The following is a 25,754-nucleotide window of genomic DNA, read 5'->3' as shown; positions in this document are numbered from 1 at the left end:
CTCTCTCTCATACACACACACCTCTACCTCTTTATACATGCTTGGGGGAGTTCTGAGTTTAAACACAGTGAACTGCCACCATCACATCTAGTCTGGCCTTGACTGTAATGCAGAATGTCAATTTTTAAACTTTTTTTTTTTAAGCTGTGATTCTTAAGCTTTCCTTGCAAACAGAAGAAAGCTTATACCATGGAATTTGAAGTTCAGGTACTTTAGAATATTGAAAAAATCCTGGAAGACAAAGAAAAGACAGTACCAAGGATATCTGATGCTTGGAAAAATAAAACTTACAGGAAGAGACATTCAGCACTAGCCTGCCACTAAATGTTAAATACTGGCAGAGAATCACACCAACTGCAGGTTCAGCTGTAACTGATGTTATTGGAGTTTAGTTTGTTTCCACATAAGTTCACATCAAGTTCATGTTGGAAAATTCAAATGTTCACATTACAGTGGTTTTTTGCATATGCAATAAGATGCTCACCTAATTTTAATACTATGGGTTGAATCCAGACTTGCCCTTCCCTGCTGACATAAGGGACTGAGATCCAGTGGAAGTTCCCACTGGAGGAAGATGATTTTCACCCCTTCCCCCTGAACCGCTCCCCCTGGTCTGGAGTGCCCCCCACCCCACAAACCTTCCAAAGCAGATTGAGGGGTACAGGGGGCGTTGGGAAGAATGGGCAAAGGCACCTCACTCCCACTTCCTGCACTGGGAGTGTCCAGTTGTTCTGACAGAAATTCTGGACCTAACCGTATGCGCCTATGCATTTAAAAAAAAAATTAAACCTGCATAATATAGAAGCAGGAATATAGAGAAGAACACCCATCAGCAGGGAGGAATATTACTTGGATTGTCACTTGACCTTGAAAGTAACAGATGACGTGTCCTGTTACAAGAGGAATCCCTTCCTAAGAGAGATGGGGCAGAGCGAGGGAGGGATACGTCTTGTAAAGTGATGCCTGCTATAATGTGTACACAAAATATCCTTTTTCTCTTAAACAATTGGTGTCTCATATGCAGATGTCATCTATTACATTGACTAAAAGTAATGATAAATCAGGTTGCCGCCCTACTGAAACTTCTTTAATAGCCCACCCTAATTGAAAGCTGTAACATAGTGAAACCATTTCTAAAGCTTAAATAAAGACCATGGCCTATTTTCTTGCTCACCTGCCTGCAACAGGATTCCATATCTCAAATCTCTTGAAGCTACCTGCTATGGGAAGTTGCTATTCTATGCCCAGTGCCCTGCAGCCCTAAAAGACGCAGGCTGCCTATATGGGAACAACTTCCAAACAACTATGCTGGATTTAAGGTTAAAGACGGAAAGGTTAATAACTTTTAACAACTACGCAATTACAGAGTTTGGCTGAGCACTACAGCAAGGGGGAAAGCATTGTGCCACACACAGGAATGTCACACCTCTTCAACAGGCTGTTTTACGCTAGCTCACAACCTAAAACGACAACCCTCCATCCTATTGCTCTTGAAGGGAACAGAACACAGAAGCCAAGAACAAATTCAGATGTATAAAAATGCTGCAAACCCCTATGCTGAAAGAGTAGCCTGATTTTAAAAATAAATTGAAAGCTCTGTTCTGGTTTGGGTTAAAGCAATGAATTTCAATTTATGGTTCATGCGCTGGTCTAGCTTGGGAGGGGAAAAGAAGTTTGATGGCTCCCTGAGTAGTGCTCTCATGAATAGCAGCAGTACTAGTTAAGTCATTAAAAGCTCAAAATGGTATCATTAGAAAAGCTGAAATGGATGCAATTGCTGTACAAAGATGATAAAGTATTTGCCCAAGGAGAAATTAAGTAGCAGGTTCTTAAACCTTGCTAGCAGTATAAGGAGAGAAACGCACAGCTACTGAAGGTTACAATTTAGGGGGGTGGGGTGGGGGAAAGCAAACGGGACTGATTCATCATTTTAATAGATCTTCTGTCACTTGCAACCTTCAAAATGAAACTAGATGCCCTTTCTGATAAGTGTAATACACATTAATGAAATTAAACTGAGTACTGGCAATACCAAAATCCACAGCAGACTGGGAAAATCTCCAGAAGGATCTCCATATTGCAGGACTGGATAAAAGAATAGCAAGTGAGATGCAATGAAAATAACCAAGTACAAGGTAAGTTAAGTTAGTGCAGAGGTTAAGAGCATGTGTTAGAAGTTCATGGGTCATATCCCCCAGCTTGGCCATGAGCTCACCAGGTAGACGTAAGTCACGCTCTGCCTACACGCATGCGTGCACACATGGTGGACTGGCTCATATTTTCATTGGTGATCCTGTCCCAGGATACATTTTGGGATGAAAGTAGATACACACATTAAAGAGATGACTGGGCATGATCCAATCCTGATTTCACTGTGCTATTTTGGTCAGAATGATGTTCCAGTGCTTCAGAAGAATGAAATTAATTTACTTCTTATTGAAGCTAAGTTTCAGGCAGCTAAAAGATGGAGATGAAGGAAGTCCAGCAAGAGAAAGTTGGTAAAACAATGTGTGGGAATGTTTAATAATGGACTGCATTTCTACACAATTTAAAAATTAGAATTCCATGAATGCTATGTTTTCAGATACCGTTTATAAGGCTGATAGGTATAATGCAGTTTATGGCGTGCAGCAGCTAAGCCACATTGCCCCAGACTACTCTTGTTTGAAGCAAGTGCAGAGATCTTTTGAGAAGTGGTTTCCTGTCCTTTCCTACATACCTAAGATGAATATCTGCCCAGCCATTCAGACATAGATTCATAAATATATTTCAACTGGGCAATCCTATGGGGAATGGAAAGGGAGCAAGCAAGGAAGACGAACTACCTTTTCCTATGCCAGAAGGACGGAAAGCGGGGAGGGAGCGGCTTCTTTTCTTTGACCTTTTACATCCACTTGGTTTTTGAAATAAATTTTTCCCTCCCATTGGCTCCAACAGGAGGGAAATAAACCACACCAACTCCAGTAACTATCACTTACCTTTTCTGTTCTCCAATTTTATCTGTAGAACTTTTTAAAAACCCAAAACTTTTTAAAAAATGGATTACTGAAAAAATGCAAAGCACTTAAAGCATTATATACATGTTATTTTCCCCGGCTTGATTATAAATGATCCTAAATACACATAAATGCAGATTCATGTCTCAAATAGCCATAAATACTCAAGAAAGATCTCAGGACAGACACGTGAATATGGTATGAACTAAAACTGAAAAAAATGTTAAGACATTAGGAAAGATTGAAAACAAACAGCATCCATCATAGTATCATTTATATAAAAGTCAGTGGGAGGAATCCAAGAAGTGCCTCCCAGGCAGGACAGGGAAGGGGCCAATTACCCCTCCTCCCTGCAGCCTTTCCTCCATATCTGCTCCAGAGGACTGAGAGATGTTCAGGGTCGGGGTTGCAGGGGGAGAAGAGAACGTTCCATTGCATGAGCAGAAGCCCACTCATACGTTGAATTCTGCACACGTTTAGTATTCGTGCACAGTTTTGGCTGCCTCATCTCAGAAAGGATTAGAGCAGTGAAAAAGATTAATAAAAGTATCAAGAGTGTGTATCACGTTCCTTCCAAAGACAGGCTGAATCAGGTGGGATTTAGCCTAGTGGGAAAGGGAGAAAATCAGTTGAAGTGGAGCAAGATTGGTATACAAGACTGAGTGGAAAGGGAAGGTTAATTTACAAAGCTACCTACTCTAAAAATAAAAGAGCTCACCGCTCCCCATTGGAATGTCTAAATAGCTGGTTTTAAGACAAATCAAAAGTACTCAACAGAATGTGTGATTAGCACATGGAACCTACTGCCAGAGGATGCTGAGGTGGCCAATAGCATAAATTGCTTTTTAAAAATACATATGTTAGCCAAAAGAGCAACTCCCATGATGAATGACAACCCAAGAGGCAGATGGTTATCATGCTGGATTCCCCCCCCCCCATACCCTGCTTGTGAGTTTCCCCAATGGGGTTTCCTGTGTCTTGGGGACAGAATGCTGAGAGAGACCATTATTTTGGCCCAGCAGGCCCATTATGCTCTTAACAAAGAGGCTGTTGGGTTCCATGGGCTGAGCCATGCAGTCCAATTCCACTTTTATTAGTCCTGCCTTACTCTAGATCTACTCATGAATCCCTGGCCAGTAATTTTCAGAGCAGCAGTCCTGCCAAGGGAAGAGCCATCAGCACTCCATCAGGGGCCAGCTCAACTTCACCATATTCCCTTCGTAGGCACACCCCCACATGGATATCTGCCTGCATATTAGTTGGTATAGCGAGATTGTACTAGCAGAAGAGACGTTTTCTGCTAGGTTCTTTCCTCTTTGAGGAATACTGCCCTGCACTGGAGAGGCAAAGCACAGGAGAAGCTCCCCACACTTTTTAGGGTGCCCGTGGCAGCTATAGGAAAGTTCAGGAACCAAATGCTGCCCCCAGCTTTAACATTTGAGCATCGCCAAGACGTTGTTACTGCTGGTGGAGCCTCCTGCACTGCCAGACCTCATCACTATTGACTGCTTGCCTGCATTAGCCAAGTCCCAGCAGCACATAATGGTCCTTTAAACACAATTAGTGCAGCTGCTAATGGAAGGCAGTGCAGTTAAACCTTTGGCCCAAGAGAGAAGGAGATGCAGCTCCTACACCACGGCCTGCAGGAAAATCATTGGCTCAGGTTGGGGGAGGTAGGGAGGGGGGACAGGACAGGTCTTTTCCTGCTGCTGAAGCCTAGGTTGCTTTCTCTTCTTATGCCTAGGTGTTGAAAGAAGCTTGCTCATTTATCCAGCCCTTGCTTTGGGTTACACAAGAACAAATCTCATCCAAATTCACAATTTTTATTCAATCAGTTAGCCACATTAAGACAGAATACAAAGAGAGCCTTAAAAAAACAGAAAACAATGCCATCTGACTAGGGAGGATGCATAGTGTCCCAGCTTCCAGCTGCATGGCGCATACCACCCAGGCTGCCATCTAACAGAATACAGTGCATCTACGACAACATAGAAGCAGGACGGGATGACTGGCTTTCTCCATCCTCTCTCTTTTAGTGGCATCTGTTCGCTCCAGATGTAATAGTTGGCCCTGGCTATAACCTGCAATACTGGGAAGGAGGAACAAGCTGGGTAGGCCAGTAGGTACTCCAATACAATGTCAGCTCTCCAGCCCACTTGCCTGGATGAAACAGTCCTCAGTCAGTCTTGCCTTGGCAATCTAACCACCAGACCACATGTTAGAGGGATAGGGGGACCTGGGTGGTTGTGTGGGTCTTTCTTGCTAATCGGAGCCAGATGCAGACTCCGCTGAGCTGGGTGGGGTGCTGGCAATCTCTTCCTCCTCTGAGTCCTGGAAAAGAAAGCAACACAGGGATGAGCATTCAAGATTAACTGCACATCTTACAGGGTCTATACTAAGAGCATCAACACCGGAAAGGAGAGCCAGCTACCACTGGGACCAGATCAATTAAGACTCACTCAGCAGCCAACTGCAATAAAAGTAGCAAACAGGATGTGTAAGCTGCATGAAGAATGGAAGACCCAGAGATGATTGCATTGTGCTTATGTAGCTCAAACTGTTTTGCTACACTAGAAACACAATGTACAATGTAGTTCAAGTGGACAAGGTTCAGCAAATGGCAATGAACAGGCGAGGGAGCTTGGAAACCAAGGAGGAATGGAAATGTTAATATGGCGTATGATTAAAGCCAAGATTGTCCCCCAACTTACGTATATGCACATATACAGCATAAGAACTGGGTTCGGGAGAGTCTCAGCTTTCATTTCTAAAATATTTGGTTTCTAGCCTTCATGACTGCAGACCATAGCAAAGCAAATGCATGGGCATAGATGTGTCTTCTAAAAGCTCAAAACCTCAAGGGGGCTTTAAGCAGGCCTTTCCAGTTGTCAGAGGTGAGACTTCTAATACCGGAAGGCCTTGTTCCTCCCATGGCCCTGTATTCATCTTCCCTGGAACAGTATCTGTCCTAATGCACTTGCCTACGAAAACTACTCTATAAAGCCACAGTTCCTGCAAAGTGTTCTCAATTTTGTCACATCTAAAACACTACAGATATAGCATTGTCTCACATGCGCAGTTCAACAAAAGCAGGCATGTTACAGATCATCATGTACAGGGTTAGAGGCTGGTCTGCCACTTTCAGGGATTACAGTAGGACCATCGGAAAGAGGGGGGGGGGGACTGGCAGCTCCTCTGTAGCAAGAGCTGTTGAGGTGATTCTGAACTCAATGGAACATGCATTTCTCCCCCTCCATTTTCCACTTCTTTTGCAGAGGCACTTCAGTGCCACCACAGAGCACCCACCTCCTTCTTGTCCTCGCCCGAGGAGCTTTCATCACTGGACACAAACTCCTTGCTCTTGAAGCTCTCGCCAAGCTGCTTGGAAGGGCTCTTGCTGGCAGAAGATTTTGCAGGGGTCACAGCCTTCTTTTCCGGTCTGCCTTTCCCTGGCTTCTCTGGCTTCTTTTTCTTCTTGGATTTTTCCCTGCACATGCAAGAAAGCAGACAATATTCTGTAGGGGCAGAATCCCTTTGGGGTAGCAGAAGCACTGTGGAGAGATGGGGAAGGGAGCTTGTCCTTTTGGGAAAACTCTGCCACTCACTTCTTGGAGCTGTCCGACTTGCCACCCTCAGTGTACTCCTTCATGGCCTTCTCATAGTCCCTCTTGGCCTCTTCAGCTTTGCGGTCCCATTCCTACAACCAAATGCAGTCAATTCTACTCATTCATATAAGCTGCAAAACCTATGAAAATTAATTCCTGTGCCACTCCTACTAACACCAAAACCAGGACCATGTATATCCTATATAAATGCCATGGATACCAAAATCTGAGAATTCATCAAGGACGACAATATCCTAAGATTCTGATATTTTTAATACATTGTTTACCCCCCTTACAGTCATATATCTAGGTTTTAAAGTGCATAAAATGAAGGTTCAAGGTCCAGAGTGGACTTGGTGACCCTGTAGGAATACATAATGATCAAGTTAGGATTACCATGCCTTGAAAAGCTGTTGGTCTTTATTCAGAGCCTTTAACCGCTGCTCAGACACAGAGTCCATCCAGTCCAGTAACTCATTTCCCACAGTGGCCAGCCAGATAGGAACATAGGAAGCTGCATTATATGATGTCAGACCATCGGTCCACCAAGCTCAGTATTCTTTACACTGACCAGCAGCAGCTCTCCAGGGTTTTAGGTAGAGGCCTTTCCTAGCCCTACCTGGAGATGACAGGAACTGAACTTGGGGTATTGCATATGCAAAGCTCTACCACAGAGCTATGGCCTGCCCCCAAGATAATTCTGAGAAAAGCCCAAGTAGTACATAAAGGCCATAGCCCTCCCCCACAGTTTGCCGCCCAGCAACTGGTAGTCAGGCACGGAGTTGTATAAACCTTGATTGTATCCCCCTTGGCCTTTTTCTTAAAACAATAAAACTCCAAAAGTCACAAACAGAATATACAAAATTATGCTTAACTGGTGCAAAATTTGGATTTCTGGTACAAGCTGCCAAACCCTTTCTAGAAAGCACATAACGTTTACCCCGTCCCCATAAAATGAGAGTACAACCACCACCACCACCACCCTCTTCACCCACCTCTTTCCTCTCTTTGGACATCCCTTTCCAGAGTTCTCCAGCCTTCTTGGACACATCAGTGACACTCATAGCAGGACATTCAGACCTGATTTTGTCGCGATTAGCATTGAGCCAAAGCATGTAGGCAGATAAAGGTCTCTTTGGGGCATTGGGGTCTTTCCCTTTCTTACCCTGTTTTTTTTGGGGGGGGAATGGAAGGAGAAAAAGTACAACAATGCATCATAGGGTAAAGATAAGCCCAGTATATCCTCCCAGTACTTCCCCCAAATTCCTCAAAAAAGATCCCTCCTAATGCTACTTGTGTAAAGCCCTTCAAATTGATTTTTCTCTACAGTCAGCATGGAGAACTTCAGGCCAACCCTTCTTCTGGCAAGCTGCCACCCCAAATTCCCTCATACTCCTCTCCCAAAGCATCTCCTACTATAATTCTTGGTAATGATGTTGAAGGCCCCAGGGGATTAAGCACACCCTATCCCATAGGAATCTGTTCCAACTATTAATCTCCCTCACAAAAATAAAAGAGTGTACCTAGTTTACTACTGGAATTAGTCCAGCTATCATTTCCAGCCATTAATTTTGATCACTGAGTTTCTCTCTTCATCCAGCTAATCTTGCTTATATTAGCTAAGCACAAGAGGTTCCTTTAAAAGCCCAGGAAAAAAATGTAAAAGCCATGCTCTGAAGCCACATAAGGGAAAGTTACATGATAAAGCTGAGCAACTGACTTAGGACAGCCACACATGAAGGTTCTTACAACAACAGCAGCAAGATCCTAACTGGGTTATGACAGCTAATTGCTTGTACAGCGACTCCTGGAAACTCTCTGAACAATGGATGAGTGTTCCCAGTAGAATAGAGCACCAGTTCTATTAAGACTGAACCCAGGGATGATCTTGCACAACACTCACACAGATACATTTCCAGGTGTAAGAAGTTCCTTGAATGTCATAATGCACCTAGTTGCAAGGTATAAAAAACTAAAAGGCACAATCCTATGTATGTTTAGACAGAAAAAAATCCTACAACTCTCAGAATGGCTGGCTGGGGAATGCTGGCATTTGTAGGACTTTATTTCCATCTAAACCTGCATAGGATTGTGCCCTTAATCATTTACTTACTTGCCTTCTCACAGGTGCCCAGTCCTAACAGTAGGCTCCAAGAGTACCCTCTCCTCTCCACAGAGTAAGCCAAGAGCAGAGAGGTCTTGGATTCAACAATCTCCAGGTCCTGGTTGCTCTCACCTCAGACAGCTTCTTGCGGGGTTTGCGTTCTTTAACAATTTTGGCTTTCTTGGCAGGTTTCTTCTTCTCATCGCTGTCTCCTTCATTGCTAGATGAACTGGCTGAGGCATTGCTGTCAAACCTGCCTCAAGGAAAAGTCACTCAGGAGAGGGCAGCTTCACACCCTAACTAACAAATCCCAACTGGTTTGAAAATAAGTGTGTGCACATACATTCTCTCTCTCTCTCTCTCTCTCAAAAGTTTGAGTAACATCCCCCTTACCCTAACAGGTTTCCAGGGTCTGGCCTACTGCTCCCATAGGTTTTGTCTATTATACCATAGGATCATTAAATGAAGAACAAAAACCATAAACAGCTCTAGACAGCCAGGCTAGGAGAGATTCAGTAATATAAATTTACAAGCCCTGGTAAAGCATTTGTTACATAGACTGCATGGGAATGTGACAAACTGCTGTACAGACCATTTGGGAAAGAGTTCACAGGGCAAGCAGCAGGAATTAAGGGACTGCTGACTGTTACATGAAAAGAGCAAGAAGAAAACTTGCTTTTGTACTCACTCTAACCTGCCTAGGTGTTCATGTGTCAAAAGATCAGAGAAGCCTCTCAAACAAGCTATCATTCATAAACATTCTAGACAGAACAGGTCCACTGTCATGATTGCTCCCCTCCAAGTTGTTCTCCAGCAGCTTATGTGAAGGCATTACTAGCTTCCAATATCTTCCTGAAGTTTTAGCCCTCAGCATATATTATTAGCGTGACACTAGGACAGTGTATTTTACAGCTGAAGATGATAGGCACAAAATTGTTGAAGGTAGCCATTCAAGCCTCAAGGTAGCACCTCAACTGTAAGACCAATTCTTCCCAAATCATTTTGATTCTCATTTTTTTTGTTTTCGCCCTCCTGATCTTCACAGCATTTCTAGAAGTCCAACTGTTCTCCTTTCTTACCCTGTTATTGTAGTCATTCTTATAACAGCCCTCTAACAATCCCATCTTATAAGTCTTCTAATCATGCAGTTTCCCCACTCCCACAGGCTTAACCATATTCCAAGGCTCCAGAAGATCCCATCACAGTGCCCCAGACTTCAGTGCAGCTTCAGTGTTATACCAGTCCCTTCAAAAAGCACAAAATTCCCAAATGCTTATTTTTTAAAACACTGATATCCTGCATCTTGGACCCTCAACACAGCCCCTAAGGGAATATTGTCACTAGGATATTAAAACTAGAACACAGCACAGCATCGTTCATACACAGCACCCATTTCCATTCAACAGCAGTACGGCTGGCAACCTAAACATTTTACTTACTCTTCTGCCACATCCTCTTCCTCCTCCACAGGATTGAATGACTCATCTGGAAAAACAAAATCCTTATTTCTAACCCAAAAGGGAAACGCAGAGGGGGGGGGGGGGCAACAGGGAATGCAACAGGGCTGCAACTGAGAGCAGTTTAGGAGAATAGGCCAGCTGTATCTCCAGACTGAGAAGAAATGGCTGACCTGTCTCCTCCCCAGAGTCCTCGCTGCTGTCATTTGCATGTTCCTCGCGAATCTTGCCCTCCTCCTTCATACGCTCCAAGTAGGCATCATGCGTGTCCTCATCCGAGCCAGCATAGTCATCATAGGGCACAGACTTTATGCCCTAGAAATACATACATGGAATATCCCATGGGAGCCAGCACAAGACTTCCCCACTCCACTCTTTGAGCAAACTCTCTCAACACTTTCCACACCCAAAGCATGCAGCGATCCTAAAACTGCAACTGTCATCATGCTCCTGGGCTCACGTACCGCATAAGAAAGGTTTCTTGTACACGTACACGTGCGCGCGCGCACACACACACACACACACATACACACACTCACTCTAGATTTCTCAACAACTGAGTACATGCTGCCTCCCAGGTCTGCTAGAGCACACCTTCCCTCCCTCCCCAAGGGAAGGGCGGACTCATGCCAGTGGCTTTAAGGTGGATTAGGCAGAAGCCACTCCTGGAGCAAAGCAGGCTACTGCCCCTTCTGTGCTCCATGCAAAGTTATACTATGGTGATTAGGAATGTTCACCACAGCCATGCAAAGGAGACCTGAACCAAGAGGAGGAAGAGGAGGGGACAATCACACTGACCTTTTTCTTCTACAAGGAGAGAACAGAAATTGAGAAGGGAGAAAGCTCTGGAGTGTAAGAGAAACCCTCAGCCCAACCCAAGGAGATCAGGAGCAGGACTAGACTAGAAAGGAGCAGCTGCCTTTCCCTGTCCTCTCTCTCGCCCACCCTCCCAGAACAGGTACCTCCTTGAGTCCTCGGTTCTTGATGTTCAACTTCTTGGCATTCACAAAGTCAAACAGTTTACCATATTCCTCTCTGCAGGGAAGAGAAGCCATAGCTGCAATCATCTAGTACAGGCCCAATATTCACTTGCCTGGAGCAGAACTGGACACAGTAGCAGTGACTCTGCTGCTGTCAGGGAAAATCTGTCCTATGTTGTGGTGGGCGGAGGATGAGGGGTGAGACAGGAATCATAGAATCACAGAATAGTAGGGTTGGAAGGGGCCTACAAGGCCATCGCGTCCAACCCCGGAGAAAGAGGAAAAGGAGGACAGGAGCACTGGGACAGTTGAGCGGGATCAAGGCCACATGGAGACATTAAATGAACAAACATCTTAAAACCATGGATCACGAGTAAAGAACTGTGTTTTGGAATGAACGGCTTGAGGGTGGCAGCAGTTCGGACCCCTTGTTCCACAATGGAAGACATTCTACGTCCTGGGATGGATGGATGGATGGATGGTGCGCACACATGGGCCTCCATGGTTCTGTTAGGTTATGCTTACTCACCTCTCTATGCTGCTGAAAGTGTATTGTGTCCCCTGCTTAGTTTCTATCTCAAAGTCAAAGGAGCGTGTGGTTGTGGTCCCACGGGCAAAGTTTACAAAAGAGATCTCATCAAAGCGGATGTGGACAGGTGGCTTGTGCACATAGATGAAGCCACGTTCTAAAGGGTACAGGAGTCCCGAACTGGCCTTGTAAGAACAAGTGATGCACTGTGCCCCGGAATGCCTGTAACAGAGAAAGACCTATTAACATACGTCCAGTTCAACCACCATCTGATGAACAGGTACAGCCTAGCCATCACACAGCCCCATTACCCTGAGTTATAACCGTGACAAATATTTACCCCAGAAGCCTTTGATTGATTGATTGAATTTATACCCTGCCTTTTTTCCTCTTGCAAGGAACCCAAGGCAGCTTATATTCTCCTCCTCCTCTCCATTTTATCCTCACAACAACAACCCTGGGAGGTGGGTTGGGCTGAGAGTGTGTGACTGGCCCAAAGTCACCCAGTGAGCTTCCATGGCTGAGTGGGGACTAGAACCCGGATCTCCCAGCTCCTAGTCCAACACTCTTGCCACTACACCACACTGGCTTCGCATCTTGCAGGACTCCTGCACCAATCTGCATAATAGGCTACCTTGCAAATATTTGTCCAAAAAAGAATTATTGGTCTTCTGCATTTTTCTTTTAAGTGGTATCTCTCCTAAGCTACAATTTTCATAGAGAAGCAAATGGAATATTAAGATACATATTAAGATATATTTCTGTATTAAGTTTGAACCAGTTTGATACTAACAGAGGCAGTCTAACAGAAACACTTGTGCTGATCTTTTCATTCACCTAGGCACCCACTAGGGAAAAGATGAATTTTCCCCAGCTGAACTCAGGAAAGACCAGCAAGTGTTTCAGATAAGAAAGTTGGGGAAAGGAAGGATAACTCCTTACTGGGCTATTGTCTACATATCTGCTTACCTGTACTTATGACTCAAATAACTGAACATGAAATATTGTGGGCAGTAAATAGAACGAAGAAACGCTTAATATTTAAAATAGTGAAACAATAAACCTGTGAAGAGCAGATGTTATCCTGTTTTGAAGGAAAGTGTGGCTCAGAAAAGCTGGCAAGATATGAAGTAAATACATCACCCCAAATCATAGCTGGGAACTTTGCTTTGTGGGAAAATACATAAGTAGGTTGATATGGAATCATATAAATATGAGGGGAAATATACAGGGACTTCAGAACCAAACATCTGTTTTCACCAGGACATTCCACTTGTCCTCACCAGGATACAACATCAGTCCTCATCTCGGCTTCCCTATGCTCCTTTTTGTTACAAGCTCAGAAATGTTACTGGGTGAGATATTTTACTACTTTAAAGGCAATGCTCCTAAATGATTCTTTAAAAGCTTAAAGGATGTTTTGCTTGCAGCTACTATGTCCTGTATGTTTAATGCTCTTATCTCAAATGTAAGAAACTGCCTAAGATTTTGAAGTAAAAGATTAAAAGACACACCTGATTTCAGAGTCCTCTATTTAAAAAACTGTGTGCATTAATACCAGAAATGTTGTAAACTCACAATTCCTTAGTGACACTTTGTTCCTGGAATATGGCATAAGAATGTTACCTGCTGATCCATAATCAAACTAAATACAGAAATCCCATATCATAATATCCCTAGGCAATGACAAATCTGTCACATTACCACCAGTTAGCTCCAGCAGAGATGAAAAGATGTGATTTTGCAGTCCACACTACACTATCTTTAAGTCTTGCTGATTTTCATTCACAACACCAGGAGCAACTTCAACCCAACCCCCTCTTCTCATTTACACCCCACCCCAAGAAAAGCTGATGGCTCATGACTCCTCTGTCCCTGCATGCAAGCACACCTCACCCTTGGAAGTTGCCAGGCACCGTGATCTTGCGGTTGACAAGGGCTTTCATGACACGACTGACCATCTCGTACAGGGAGCCAGACATATTCTTGGTGAGCCTTCCCTCAAAGCGCTTCTCTACCTCATCCCTAAACACAAAGAGAATATAAGTCAAGTCAGAGCCACGCTCCAGGAGCCCTTAAGACACTGGAAGAAATGTATGTATGTGGGTGCGGGGAGTGCTGAGGTGTAGGCCGATATATGACCAGTGCTAATAGTTCATCCTAAGGTTAAAATCTTGCACTTGGAACCCCAAGACCTCAGTTCACATACATTACTGCTGGAGTCCACAAGCTGGTGCCCATGGCCACCAATGTACCTAGACACCGCCTTTGGTCCCTTAGTGCTGGCCAGGCTCCCTGCCCCTCTTGACTTTTAAAAAAAAGCATTAGTTTTTTTAATTTAAAAAGGTTTTAACTGGGAGATTTTAACATGGGCCCCAGAGGCATTCTTAGAAAATAAATTAGCGGACAGCTACAGCCCAGTGCTTTGTTTTGAAGTACAACCAGATGCCTACGAAAGAGAACACGGCACGGTGGGAAGTGTTAAGGAACATTCTCCCCCCCACTCCCCGGGAGGGCGCTGGAAGAGGTGGTGGGGAGCGAAGGGGGTGATTTGCCTGTACTGTGTGTGTTTTGCCTGGGTGTTTGGAGAGGGGGTGTTACTGTTTCTCTGAGAGTCACCAGTTTCTCTTCTATGAAATGGGTATTTTGTTGTGCTTCATGGGGGCAAATATGTGATTTGGCATTTGGGGCACAGACTCCACCTCTGCCTTGTTCTCAGTTTCTTGACCAAATTACTTGCTTCTGAGCCTCATCAGCTTGCCGTCTGTGAAATGGCTGTTGGGAGCAAAGAATTGTAGGTTCAAAAGAGTGTTTTTGTGTTTGGGAGCTAAGACCCCCTTTCTCCCTTTTACTTAGGTTCTGAGGCAAGTAACTTTTTCTTTTAGGTTCACCAGTTTGCCTTCTGACAAATGGGTGTTTTGTGACGGGGCACACCCACCATGGCAGCCATTTTGTGAGAGCACCTACAACACTCTGCCAAAATTCCAAATGTGCCCAGTGGCCCAAAAAGGTTGGTGACCTATGCATTAGTGTCACCTTATAACAAGTCTCTCTCCCCCTCCCCCACACATGTACACACCATGTTCAAGAGAAATGGAAATGCAAGGGCCAACAAAGATTATTAAAACACCAAATAAAACATGAACCCTCTGGAGATGACCTGTGGTATCAAGCTTAGAAGTTGGGATTGGAAGCCATCTGGTGGAGTCACATGCAGATATGCTATAAAGCAGGGCTGGAGAACCTGTGGCCCTCCATATGTCGTAAAACATAATCCCTGACCGTTGGCCATGCCGGCTGGGGCTGATGGGAGTTAGAATGCAATGACATCCAGCGGACCACAAGTTCCCCACCCCTGCTAGAAAGGAACACAATATGGTGACAGGGACTCACTCATTCATGTTGAGGCTCAAGGAAATGTCCTCATCCTTCGAGAAGAGTAGGATAAGAAAGTGGTAGCGAGTTTGGCCTTGCTTTATAGGAGGGTCTAAGCTGATCTGGAAGGAAGCAGAGACAACAATTATCTTTGTCATGAGTTCTGATCCAAAAGAACCATTCTCATAGGGACCAACCAAACCACACCACAATCACATTCAGCTCCTAGCCCATGACATGGTAACATACCTCACCTTCCTCCCTACCTAAGCCATGCCTGGCCAAAACTTCAATTTGCAAGACAGCAGGAGAGAAATCTGAATGGCATCTTAAACAGCACCAGTCTCAACAGACACTCAACTGGGAGAACAGCTTACTCCACTTTAGAATTTATTTTAAGCATTCTGTGGACTTGGATTGCTTCATCCAACTGAATATAGTGCACACAGATCCTTTTGGAACTGTGAGAGCTTTAAAAAAAATCAAAGACTTGCAGAAAAGGAAAAGGTCACAATATCCTAAGAAGGTGGTGGGCTCTCCCACACTGGAGGCATTCAAGATGAAACTGGACAGCCATCTGTCAGGGATGCTTTGACTTGGATTCCTGCATTGAGCAGGGGGTTGGGACTCAATGGCCTTGTAGGCCCCTTCCAACCCGACTATTCTATGATTCTCTTCTATGATAGCCACCCCAGAAACAGCATGATCTAGGTTTAGAGTACCTAGAGTAGCAGTTGCTTACAGGCAGGCATCCAAGTGGTAAGCTACTCAAAGCTGTGCATGCAGCTGCCCAAGAGTTACTACTGCCTGCATGATCAGCTCCCAAGAGCTGAGCTCTGCCATGCCAGGTTGAACATGCAAGCTCTGACCTTCTGTCATAATGCCCATCCAAGCAACAAAGAACTTGGCCAAGTGTGCAATTTGGTATGGCACCGTCTGGTACAGGCATGCATCCACCAGTCCACCCTGCTGTCTTCCTAAGGAGACTGTGCTTTCTCCCAGTCTAATGAAGCTGTGCTTTTTCCCAGTCTAACAGCAAGAGGGGAATGGGCAAGCTAGTAGAGCAACACTGAAGGAGCAACTCCTGCACCTCTCTCCGCAACTACTGTAGTCGGAACATATGAGGAGAGCCACAAGGCCCGCCACTCAGGCACAGCAGCTGAGCCCCTGAGCCTGCAACATCAAAAGGGGAGAGGAACAGGAGGGGAAAGGATACACAGCTACCCCTGGAATATTATCGGAAACAATTATTGATTACTTAGTATGTGGGGAGGAGGGCCATTTCTGGATTCTTCCCTCCAGCCACTAGGAATGCAATATAGCAGACAAAACTTATTTCTAGATTTCAAATTAGTTACACAGAATTAAAGCCAAGTGGCCTCCCTCTCATAAAGCACCAGGGGAGAAGGAAGAGGGCCTATGAATGGAGCATATTCCAAAAGGCAACCATAGTTACTACTCTTAACAAGAGACCTGCTGCCCACAATTCCACAGCTCCTCACCACAAAGAACATCTGGCGTTGGTCTTTATGGGGCAGCAGGAAAAGCCGCAGAACAGTAGTATAGGGGATCTTGTAGTCAAATGTCTTGCCGTGGAGGTGCAGGAATGTGGGATAGATGCGGATGTCATAGCGTCCACGAGGCGTCAAGCACTGCAGCTCTCGGAAGATGCAGATGGCATCTCCAGTGGCCTGGATGACATCTGCCTTCGATAACACATTCTGGGCAAATGCCTGCAGGAAAGATTGGAATGAGAGGGTTTTATGAACTAATGCTCCCTCCCCGTCTCCTCCATCACCTCCTCTGGCTGCACTCACCTCCACAGGGTCCACGCCATCCTCCTGAGTGGGCGGCACGTAGAAGCGCACCTCCATCAGTGACACCTCAGCGTCGTCATTCTGGTGGAACTCCAACGTCACCTCATTCTTGCCAGTTGTGCACTGGGACACATTACTGAGTGGGATCTCAAACACTGGCTGCTCCCCAATATCAAAAGAGAGGAGCTGCCCTGCAAATGATCAACAGGATAGCTTTCAAGAGAATGGAGTATTCTCATAGCCCACAGTCAACACACACAGAGCTCACAGTCAATCCCTCTCCAAGGTAAGTAGAAAACTCCTCCATGCCTTCTTATTATCGATATCTCCTAGATATTTCCATCCCATGTGCCAGCTTCCCACTGGGTACCATCCAACCCATGCACACTCACCTCCAAACTTCACTGTCCCCCAGTTCCACCCCTTCACACAGAGATCTTTTTCAGCAAGTTCCAAGTGAAAGTGCGTCTTGAAGAAATCTGAGAGTTTGTCAAACTCCTAAGGGAGGAAAATGCTTAATTAGGAACTAAGAAAAGCCATGAATAGGAGCAAAAGGCTAAAGGGGAAAGGCACATCTCCATTATCTAACTGGATATGAACCTCCAGAATTTCTGGCTACAATGAACACTCAGTGACAAATTCCAAAAGATATCAACCAGCTGTGATCTTTGATACCAGAAGCTGCTCATCCCAACAAGTCCTGGGGGACCTGCAAAGGACTGAACTGTGACACATTCAGAAGCAAATTCATACCAAGAGGAACCTTACCGTCTCTCTGAACCCATCATACTTGTAGACGTGGCCATTCTTTGTAAGTAGTTTGAGACCATGGCCCAATGCCACTCGTCGCCAGATGCCCTCTGACAATTCCGAGGCCTGGATGTTGTCAACTTTTCCCGTTTTGCTGTTCTTGAAAATCACTCCTTGACGGCTTAGCCGCAGACGACCATCGTTCTAGGCCCGAAGAGACACAGAATGATAGCAACAAAGCAAAGATGGCCAGAGCACCTCGGCAGAGAATGGCATCTAACCTTATAAGGGAAATGTGAAATTCCTATTACAAGGTGGTGCGGGGGAGACTACTACCTTCCAAATGTGAAGACTGGTGGGGTCTTCTCCTATACATCCTCACATCTCCAAGAACCACAAAATGCCCTCTTTAAAATACCATTCAGAATCACCTGGACAGCAAGCGTACATATAAAGTAATGCTCACAACAGCTGCCCTACAACTATGGGAAGTCCTTCTCCTAGAACTGTTTCTGCCTAAACATTTGGGATGGGGCAGACTAGGAGTCCAAATACATCTCATATCTAGTTACATATTCATGATCCCACCTAGAGCAAGCACTCAGTATTCAGCACCCAGTTGAAACCCAGGCTGCAGGCAAGTATTGTCACCACTGAGTTAGCTATCAGGCTTTCTTATAGCTTGGGACAGCTCAAATGATTTTAGGTTTGAAAACCCATACAAGCTATCTGTTTCTGCAGAGCAAAAAACCAAAGACACAAAACCATACTCTGCGTTCGAACTTCCCACAGTGAACTTTCAGTCTGATTCTGCAAAGCAATTCTTATGAACTTAAAATGAATGCCCTATTATTCCACTAAAATATGAAAACCAGAAAGAGAAAATGACCATTTGTTCAACTGAATCTCTTGATATCAGAGGTCCGCAATCTAGTTTCTGCCCTCTGCCCTCCACTGAAACAGACCCCCTCACCAGTATCAATGATTATTACCTCACTGCCAAATCCAAAGGTTTCTATTCTGTCTTCATCCTCTTTGCCCGCTCTGCTGCCTTTGGTACAGCTACTCACCCTCTCCTGCTCCTTTCACGCCCCAGGTTTCTGTGACTCCGTCTTCAGCTGAGTCTCTTCCTATCTGTCTAATCACTCACTCAGTGTTTCCACAAGGAGAAGCACTTCCTCTCTGCTTTGCCCCTCTCCACTGGGGTCCCTCAGATCTGTAACTGACTCTCTACTATTATCTCTCTACATTGCTATCATCAGCCAGTCACATGTAATCCAAGTTATAGTACCACTTACATACTGATGACACCCAACTCTACCCCACAATTCCCCCTGCCATCCAATCCCACATCTCCAACTGACTGTCTGATATTTCATTCAACACCATCTCTAACTCATCATGACCAAGACTGAAATTCTCATTTGAACACTTAAGCCTTCCCTTCTACATAACCACTAAAAATGTCACCCTTCACCTGTTGATCAGGCACATAGCCTTGACTTCATGCTTTGTTCCTCCCACTCTCCTGGTCTCTCTGTTCTGTCCATTGCCAAGTCACATCCGTTTGTCCTGTTCAACACAGCAAAAATACAGCCCTTCCTCTTCACCTGCTTGACAAAATCTGAGGTTCAGGCTCTTTCTGGACATCTCCGACTTCAACTACTACAATCTTCTCCTCTCCGGTGTTCCACTATCACACCACAGCACTCTTTCATCTAGAATGTCAAAATCATGCATCTCTCTTATCAGACATACCATGTGATGCCCCTCCTAAAAATCCCTATGCTGGCTTCCGGTCCACTCCCAGATCCAGAACAAACTTCTCATCCTTAACCTTCAAAGCCTTTCATGGCCTGGCCCTGACTCACCTTGCCCCACCCCCATTTCTCCATTATCACATCCAAATATTTGTTGCTCCCTTAAACAACTCCATCCTTTCTCCCTTGCTGCCCCTTACACCTGGAAATGACTTGCACAACTCCTATGTGATGCCCTCCTCTCACTCTTAAATCCCACAAAACCAGGGGCCCCAAACTTTGGCTGCCTGAGGTGAACGACAAGAGATAGTGTCCTCCCTCCCATTCCATGTACAAAAGCCGACTGGACTGGCAAATGAATCTTACTTCAATGCTGGTGACAGTACAGCATCCTACACCACACCTGAGGGTGCTAGCTTAGGAAGCACAGAGAAGGCAGGGGGCACACACAACTCTGCCCTCCAACACCTTCCTCCTTTTCTTCATGCCTTTTCCTAATGGTAGGTCTAGCCCTGCTCAAAACCCTGCCCTACTGAAATGACACCTTAGTTTGTGTTTTTAATTTGGTGCCTACTGTACTTCTCTCCCTGTTGTTTCCACCTACGCCAAATGTGGAGACTGTACCTGCACACTGATGATGCTATATAAATAAGAATATTTATTTTCCCTAGTGCATCAAACACTTCAAGTGTATAACTTTATGGACATGTGGTTGTCTCCCCCCCCCCACCCACCCACCCCCCACAAACTAGCGTATATTTACTCAAGATTATGAGGACCTATGGTGACACTGGCAACAAGTCTACAGGGGATTCAAAATTAATGCAGGCAGCAGCCTTTTGTTTTGGACTGTAACTCCCAGCATTCCTGACCATGGATCCTGCTGACTGGAGCTGATGGGAGTTGAAGTCTAAAGCATCTGGGTGGTTGGGTAAGGCTGAGGCAGAGAATTTGCCCCTAGGAAATCACACCACCACTAACACTGTATCACAGGGACAAAGAACACAACACAAGCTACTCAGTAAAGCTTCCAGACATTTGGATTTCTACAAGATTTCTTTTAGGAGTTTGGAGTACTTCACATTTAATTAATAAATAAATAAAAAGATGTCACATTGATTTAGACATGTTTATCCAGGAAAAAATCCCAAGTGATATACAACCAGCCTGCCAAGTAAATAGCGCTGAATAATAAAAAGGCACCGGGCAAATGTCATACCCTGCTGAAATATCAAGATGCATTTTAGTGATTAAAAAATTTGCTACCAGAAAATAAAGGTATTTGTCCACAATACTTGGTGCTTCAAAGCATAAATGTGGTCTTCAAAGATTTGTGCTTCAAAACACAAATAGAACACTGAAGCTATACATCTAACCATCACCCTTAAAATACTTTTTGGCCCAGTAAATGTATTATCATAGGTCTTAAATTTAAATTATTTACCCTCACTGAATTTTTCAGAGGCAGGGCATTATTACTTTTTTGCTCCCTTTAAAGACAGGGTACCAGAAGGACACCACAGATCAGCCTTCCTCAGCCTAGTGCCCCTCAGATCTGTTGGACTAGAAACTTCCATCATCCCCAGCCAGCATGGCTGGAGCACACCAAGCTGTAGTCCTACACATCTGAAGCACACCAAGTTGGGGAACGCTGCCATAGATCACATAAGAACTCTATGGCAAAGCACTGGGATCCACCTCAGATTTCTAAAGTGGCAAGCTAGCCATTCTATCTACAAAGTCAGTCTTCCTCCAAACATACAGCTTATTCCTCACACAGCACCGTGTACATGCTTTACACCCCTCTCTAAATTATTGAACTTCCCACTCTCACTCACCATAGATCCCTTCACCTCCTGGTATATTTCATTGAACTCCAATGTATCTGCCATGTCAACAGCTCCCTCTCAACCCCTCAGCCACTATGGCAGGGGTTGGAGCCACACCAAGAAGATGTGCTGCTCTGGAAGAGGTTTTGTGAATAGAATCAGACAGGAAGACAAGGAAATGCTTTAGTCTGTTCTTGAAGTTGACATATTCTAGTCCTTAAGAAATACAAAAGGAGCCCTGAGATCCAGAGAATACTCAAACAGTCCTAAAGAACCTGGGAAGGAAGCAGAAAAACAAACGTTTACCAAAGACAAGACAAAACAAAATCCATCACTTTGCAACTGTGGGACAAGTAAATTACACACAGCAACCCCAGAGCCAAACTGGCTACGGAGTCCCCCAGTAAGGCCTCAGAAGCGGCCACACAGAGCTCTGCAAGAGCCCCCAAAGCACGCTGTCTCTCCCCCTTTCCACATGCCTGCCTGTCTGTCTGTTCAATCCTATACGTGTCTATTCAGAAGTAAACCCCACTGAGTTCAACGGGACTTACTACCCGTTAAGTACGTACAGGATTGCGTGCAGCAGTGGGAAGCCACAGCTCGCCTCATCAGGGAGCAGCAAGGCAGACCAGCGCAGCGCCCACCACCATCAACCCAGAAGTTCAGTTCCCAACCCCCCATATTACCCTCTCACCAGATACACTTTCCCGCCTGCGCAACACGAGTCACATTCCCTACTGCACCGGAAACCACCCCCACTTCCGCCTTCCGGAGCCGCAACGAAGACCTTCGGTGGTACAGGGGCTGGAGATGGCACAGCCCCGGGCCTCCTCTTTCTCTCCCCTTGCCCCCCAAACTTCCGGTGAAAATGGGACACCGCCATCGACCACGATTCCGTGGGGACGCAGAGGAGCGCCGCCCTTTGGCACCTCTATAGCGCAATTCTTACATACTTCGCAGTGGAAAAGTTAAGAGCGGGAAGCCAGCTCAGCTCTGGAGGAGCGGACGTCTGGCGCGCGAGGCTCTCTCGCCTCCGCCCGCAAACTCTACGGCAGGGACCATCTTGGGGGCGGGCGGGCGAGTCCCGCTGCTGTAACGTGATTGGCTACTGCGGTGGTCCATCTCCATACTGCCATAGTTTTGCCCAGGAAAGCGGAAGCCGCTTAGTTTCAAAGACGCAAGAACGGGTAGACTAGCAATTCCTCTGCCGTCGTCGAGGCGGGCTCCCCGTGCGTGGTTTTCACGCCAGGGGCTGCTCCCCCTCTCCTCTGTTGTAGAAGATAAAAGTGAGATCCGCTCATTGGAGACCGTGGAGAAAGCTAATCTCTTTCACTCGCGCACGCACAAAAATAATAGCAAAGGTGGAAGTTAGTTCGCGCCTTTTCCCGCTCGGGTCATGTGTGAGGAAAATTTTATTAGTATTATTATTTTAGTTTTTAAAAATTGTCCTGTCAATGCTTCATGCGCAAGGAGGATAGGAAGTAACTGTCCAATATTATTTTCCCTAGAGCAGGAGCATTGAGCCGCCTTCAGCCCAGGGTTCGAAATCAACTCCTGGAGAAACTCTTGGGGGCGGCATTCCAGCGGTGGGCGGAGCCAAAAGCATAGGGGCGTGGCCAGAATGCCAGCACATTTTAGTTCAGCCCTTCTCACACTGAGAGTTGAGAGGCACCGGTGGGTCTCCGTACTGCAGGCGGCCCAGTGCCGTAGCTGCACCATGCACATTGCATAGGCAGGTGTGGTTGGGGAGTTGGTAGGAGGGCAGGACTAATATTTTTTAATAATTATTATGTTTTTTTAAACTGGCAAAAGCAAGGGAAGAGGGAAATTGTTATAGGAGGAAGTGAATGTAAAAGCAGCAGGAGGGATGAAAGAAACTGGCAGTTGGGGGTAGGGCACAAGTTAAGTGTGAAAGAAGGGGAGAAGAAATGGCAGGAGAAGAGCAAGAAGACCTTGAGAGGCATGTTGTTGTTGTCGTTCAGTCGTGTCCGACTCTTCGTGACCCCATGGACCACAGCACGCCAGGCCTTCCTGTCCTGCGCTCTCTCCCGGAGCATGCTCAAGTCCATATTCATTGCATCGGTGGTGCTATCTAGCCATCTCATCCTCTGCCGTCCCCTTCTCCTTTTGCCTTCAGTCTTTCCCAGCATCAGGGTCTTTTCCAGGGAGTTTTCTCTTCACATTAGGTGGCCAAAATATTGGAGCTTCAGCATGTAGGGGGTATGAAATAACAGTATGAAATAAAAAGTTTTCTCTACTTAGAGCAAGGGTCCCTAAACTTGTGGGGCAGGTGGGCGCATTTGGAATTTTGAGAGTGTCATGGCATGTTGTTAGAGAGTTCTCTAACAAAATGACTGTCATGGTGGGCATGGCCAGTCACAAAACTCTCCTTTTCCAGAAGGCAAAGTGGTGAGACATAATAGAAAAATAACTAGCCCAAGAATCTTAAGTACAAGGCAGAGATGGGGAGGTCTGAGCCTCAAAATACAAACCCACTCTTTTGAATCCAAATAAAGAGCAGCACGTTGCTTTGTAGCATGGCAAATCCTCCATGATTTTAAATAATAATTTAAGATCATCTTAATAAAATTAAAAGCAGGAGAGGGGGGAGCCTTGTGGGCGCCAAGAATTTGCTGGCCTCTGGACCAGCAAATTCTTTCCAAAATGGGGAGGAATAATACTTCCAGAGCCAATGTCTAAACCTAACTTGAGGAAAGCTTAATTATGGAACTTCCTGCTACTTCGAAATAGCCATGGCAAAGAATGTAGCAATTTTCAATGGGCGATTAGATATCGATATAACATTATTATCAGCAGTTGCCTGCTGCTTATGCCAAGCTCCACCTTCATCTGCCACAATTTTGTGACTGGTGGGCCTCAGACATTTTCTGCTCTCTCAAGCAGGCCCTGGAAATAGAAAGTTTGAGAAACCCCTGCTTTAGCTTAAAGCTCTTGCTCACTCCACCTTTAGGAGTGAGGAAAAAGGTGCAAAAGCCAGGAAACCACCAAAGGATGGGTGGGGGAAAGGGGACTGGACCATGCGGGGGCGGGGGACCCCAGCCAGGCCAGATTTGGTTACAGGCCTGAGATTCAACACTTCTGCCCTAGGGAGACATTGCCAGGCAGAGTGTATCATAGCTGGCTGCATGAACTTGATCAGTTTTGAGTTGCATGATCACACAGTTGCATGCCACTTTGCTTATCCTACTAAGTCAATCTCAGAACCAACAAACTTGGAGAGTCAGAAATATTTAAAAGCCCAAACAAAGACTAACAAATTAATTCTATAGTCCACTTCGTCAGATGCATGAAGTGTTATCAAGGGTTTTAGGTATATTTATGTATCTGATGAAGTGGGCAAGAGTCCTCCAAAGCTTATTCCAGAATAGATTTGTTCATCTGTAAAGGCGCAATCCTATGCATGTTTAGACTGAAAAAAATGGCTGGCTGGGGCATGCTGGGAATTGTCGGATTTTTTCCTGTCTAAACATGCATAGGGTTATGCCCTAAGGTGCCTCAGGACTCGGTGTTGTTTTTGCTGCAGTAGGATAATACGGCAACTCCTCTAGAAAAAAGTAAACAGTATGTGTAGAGTTCATAAACTTCTATATCCCTAAATACTTCTTTAAGTTGCCAGTGAGAGTTCCCTCCAAACTCTCAAATATATGTTGCCAAGTATAAAGGAAGCTGAAAGACCTAAAAGGGATGTGTCAGGAATTTATACCAGAGGTTGACTCCTTGCACAGGAAATTTCCCTCCCATTGCCTTCAATGGGAGGAAATAAAAAACAACAGTCCCCAGGTCAGTGCCTACATTGCTGACACTGCCACAACATGGCATAGGATATAATATAACTCAACCCCCAATAAGCATACTACCATACAGGGACATCATAACTTAGATGACAGGGTGTGTGACATGGGGCTATGCGCCTTTCTACACGAGGCATTTATTGTGTGCTTGTGATTCCTCACTCACAGTAGTTTGTGGGTGCTTTACATGAGGTTGTCATCCTCCGGAGGCTCTCCTGTTCTTTGCAACCATTTCCACTGCTTTTTTTTTTTTTTTTGCTGGAGGAAAGTCTGGTATTATCTGGAAATGGCCGAATGAAACCCTAGTGTAAATGCGCAACTCTCCTGCACCACAATGCCACCTATTGGTTGCGTAATAGAACATATAGAAAGGCAGAGAAATAAAAACCCAGAAAAAATCATGTGTAAAGGATCCAACCTTAATCCCACAAAGAATCTGGAAGCAGAAGCCTCGGTAATGTGGCAGGTTAAAAGCCTCATGTAGAAAAGCCCTATGTGTCTCATGTCTCACACACGGAGAACTCACAAGAGGAAACTGTGGTGATGGGAAACATCAGAGCCAGCTCAAAATATTTTGCTTCCTGAGACAAGGGACAAGATGGAGCATCCTCCCCATTCTTGATTGGCTCTGGTGTGGTTTGGAGGTGGGGGGGGAAGCTTCCTCATTACCCAGTGTGGGGTTGAATATGAACCAGGGACCTCCAACATGTAGAACATCCATTCTTCTGCCTGTTAGGTCT

General features: G+C 45.3%; 2 protein-coding genes across 11 annotated transcripts in view; one reads left to right on the top strand and one right to left on the bottom strand.

Moving 5' to 3' along the window:
- Positions 1-4,805: 4,805 nt before the first annotated feature.
- SSRP1 (structure specific recognition protein 1) lies at positions 4,806-22,273 on the bottom strand. Of its 9 annotated transcripts, none has more exons than XM_084803476.1 (17): positions 22,152-22,273; positions 21,212-21,477; positions 17,632-17,817; positions 17,256-17,361; positions 16,864-17,054; positions 16,549-16,779; positions 15,065-15,168; positions 13,568-13,696; positions 11,672-11,893; positions 11,125-11,197; positions 10,336-10,477; positions 10,145-10,190; positions 8,838-8,958; positions 7,597-7,767; positions 6,602-6,693; positions 6,303-6,483; positions 4,806-5,327 (listed from the first exon to the last, which is right to left on the bottom strand). In XM_084803476.1, the coding sequence occupies exons 2-17, from the start codon at positions 21,263-21,265 to the stop codon at positions 5,259-5,261; spliced, it is 2,118 nt and encodes a 705-aa protein (XP_084659602.1). In that variant the 5' UTR covers positions 21,266-21,477; positions 22,152-22,273; the 3' UTR covers positions 4,806-5,258. The 9 variants fall into 9 exon arrangements, with proteins under 9 accessions (XP_084659602.1, XP_084659585.1, XP_084716802.1 ...); XM_084803459.1 differs by having other exon boundaries at positions 22,156-22,273; XM_084860676.1 differs by lacking the exon at positions 22,152-22,273 and adding an exon at positions 21,772-21,943.
- P2RX3 (purinergic receptor P2X 3) overlaps positions 22,074-25,754 on the top strand; it is a 43,278-nt gene continuing 39,597 nt past the window's right edge. Inside the window, exon 1 of one of the 2 annotated variants that reach the window (XM_084803604.1) lies at positions 22,074-22,488. The gene's annotated coding sequence lies outside the window, so the exon portion shown is untranslated. Of the gene's footprint in view, positions 22,603-25,754 lie in introns of both variants that reach the window. The other variant, XM_084803596.1, reaches the window with a different exon arrangement.

The sequence above is a fragment of the Heloderma suspectum genome, chromosome 1 (assembly GCF_057233095.1).
Source record: "Heloderma suspectum isolate Gila_16-S chromosome 1, 16-S_ref, whole genome shotgun sequence".
In the NCBI taxonomy this organism is placed as follows: Eukaryota; Metazoa; Chordata; class Lepidosauria; order Squamata; family Helodermatidae; genus Heloderma; species Heloderma suspectum.
This window is presented reverse-complemented; position numbering and strand designations above follow the sequence as displayed.

Coding starts and splice junctions, on each gene's coding strand:
- SSRP1 (XM_084803476.1), bottom strand. CDS start 21,265: ATGGCAGATACATTGGAGTTCAATGAAATATACCAGGAGGTGAAGGGA. Junction 16,780..16,863: donor ATGGCGTGGACCCTGTGGAG/GTGAGTGCAGCC, acceptor TCTTTCCTGCAG/GCATTTGCCCAGAATGTGTT. Junction 11,198..11,671: donor ACTTTCAGCAGCATAGAGAG/GTGAGTAAGCAT, acceptor TCTTCCCTGCAG/AGAGGAATATGGTAAACTGT.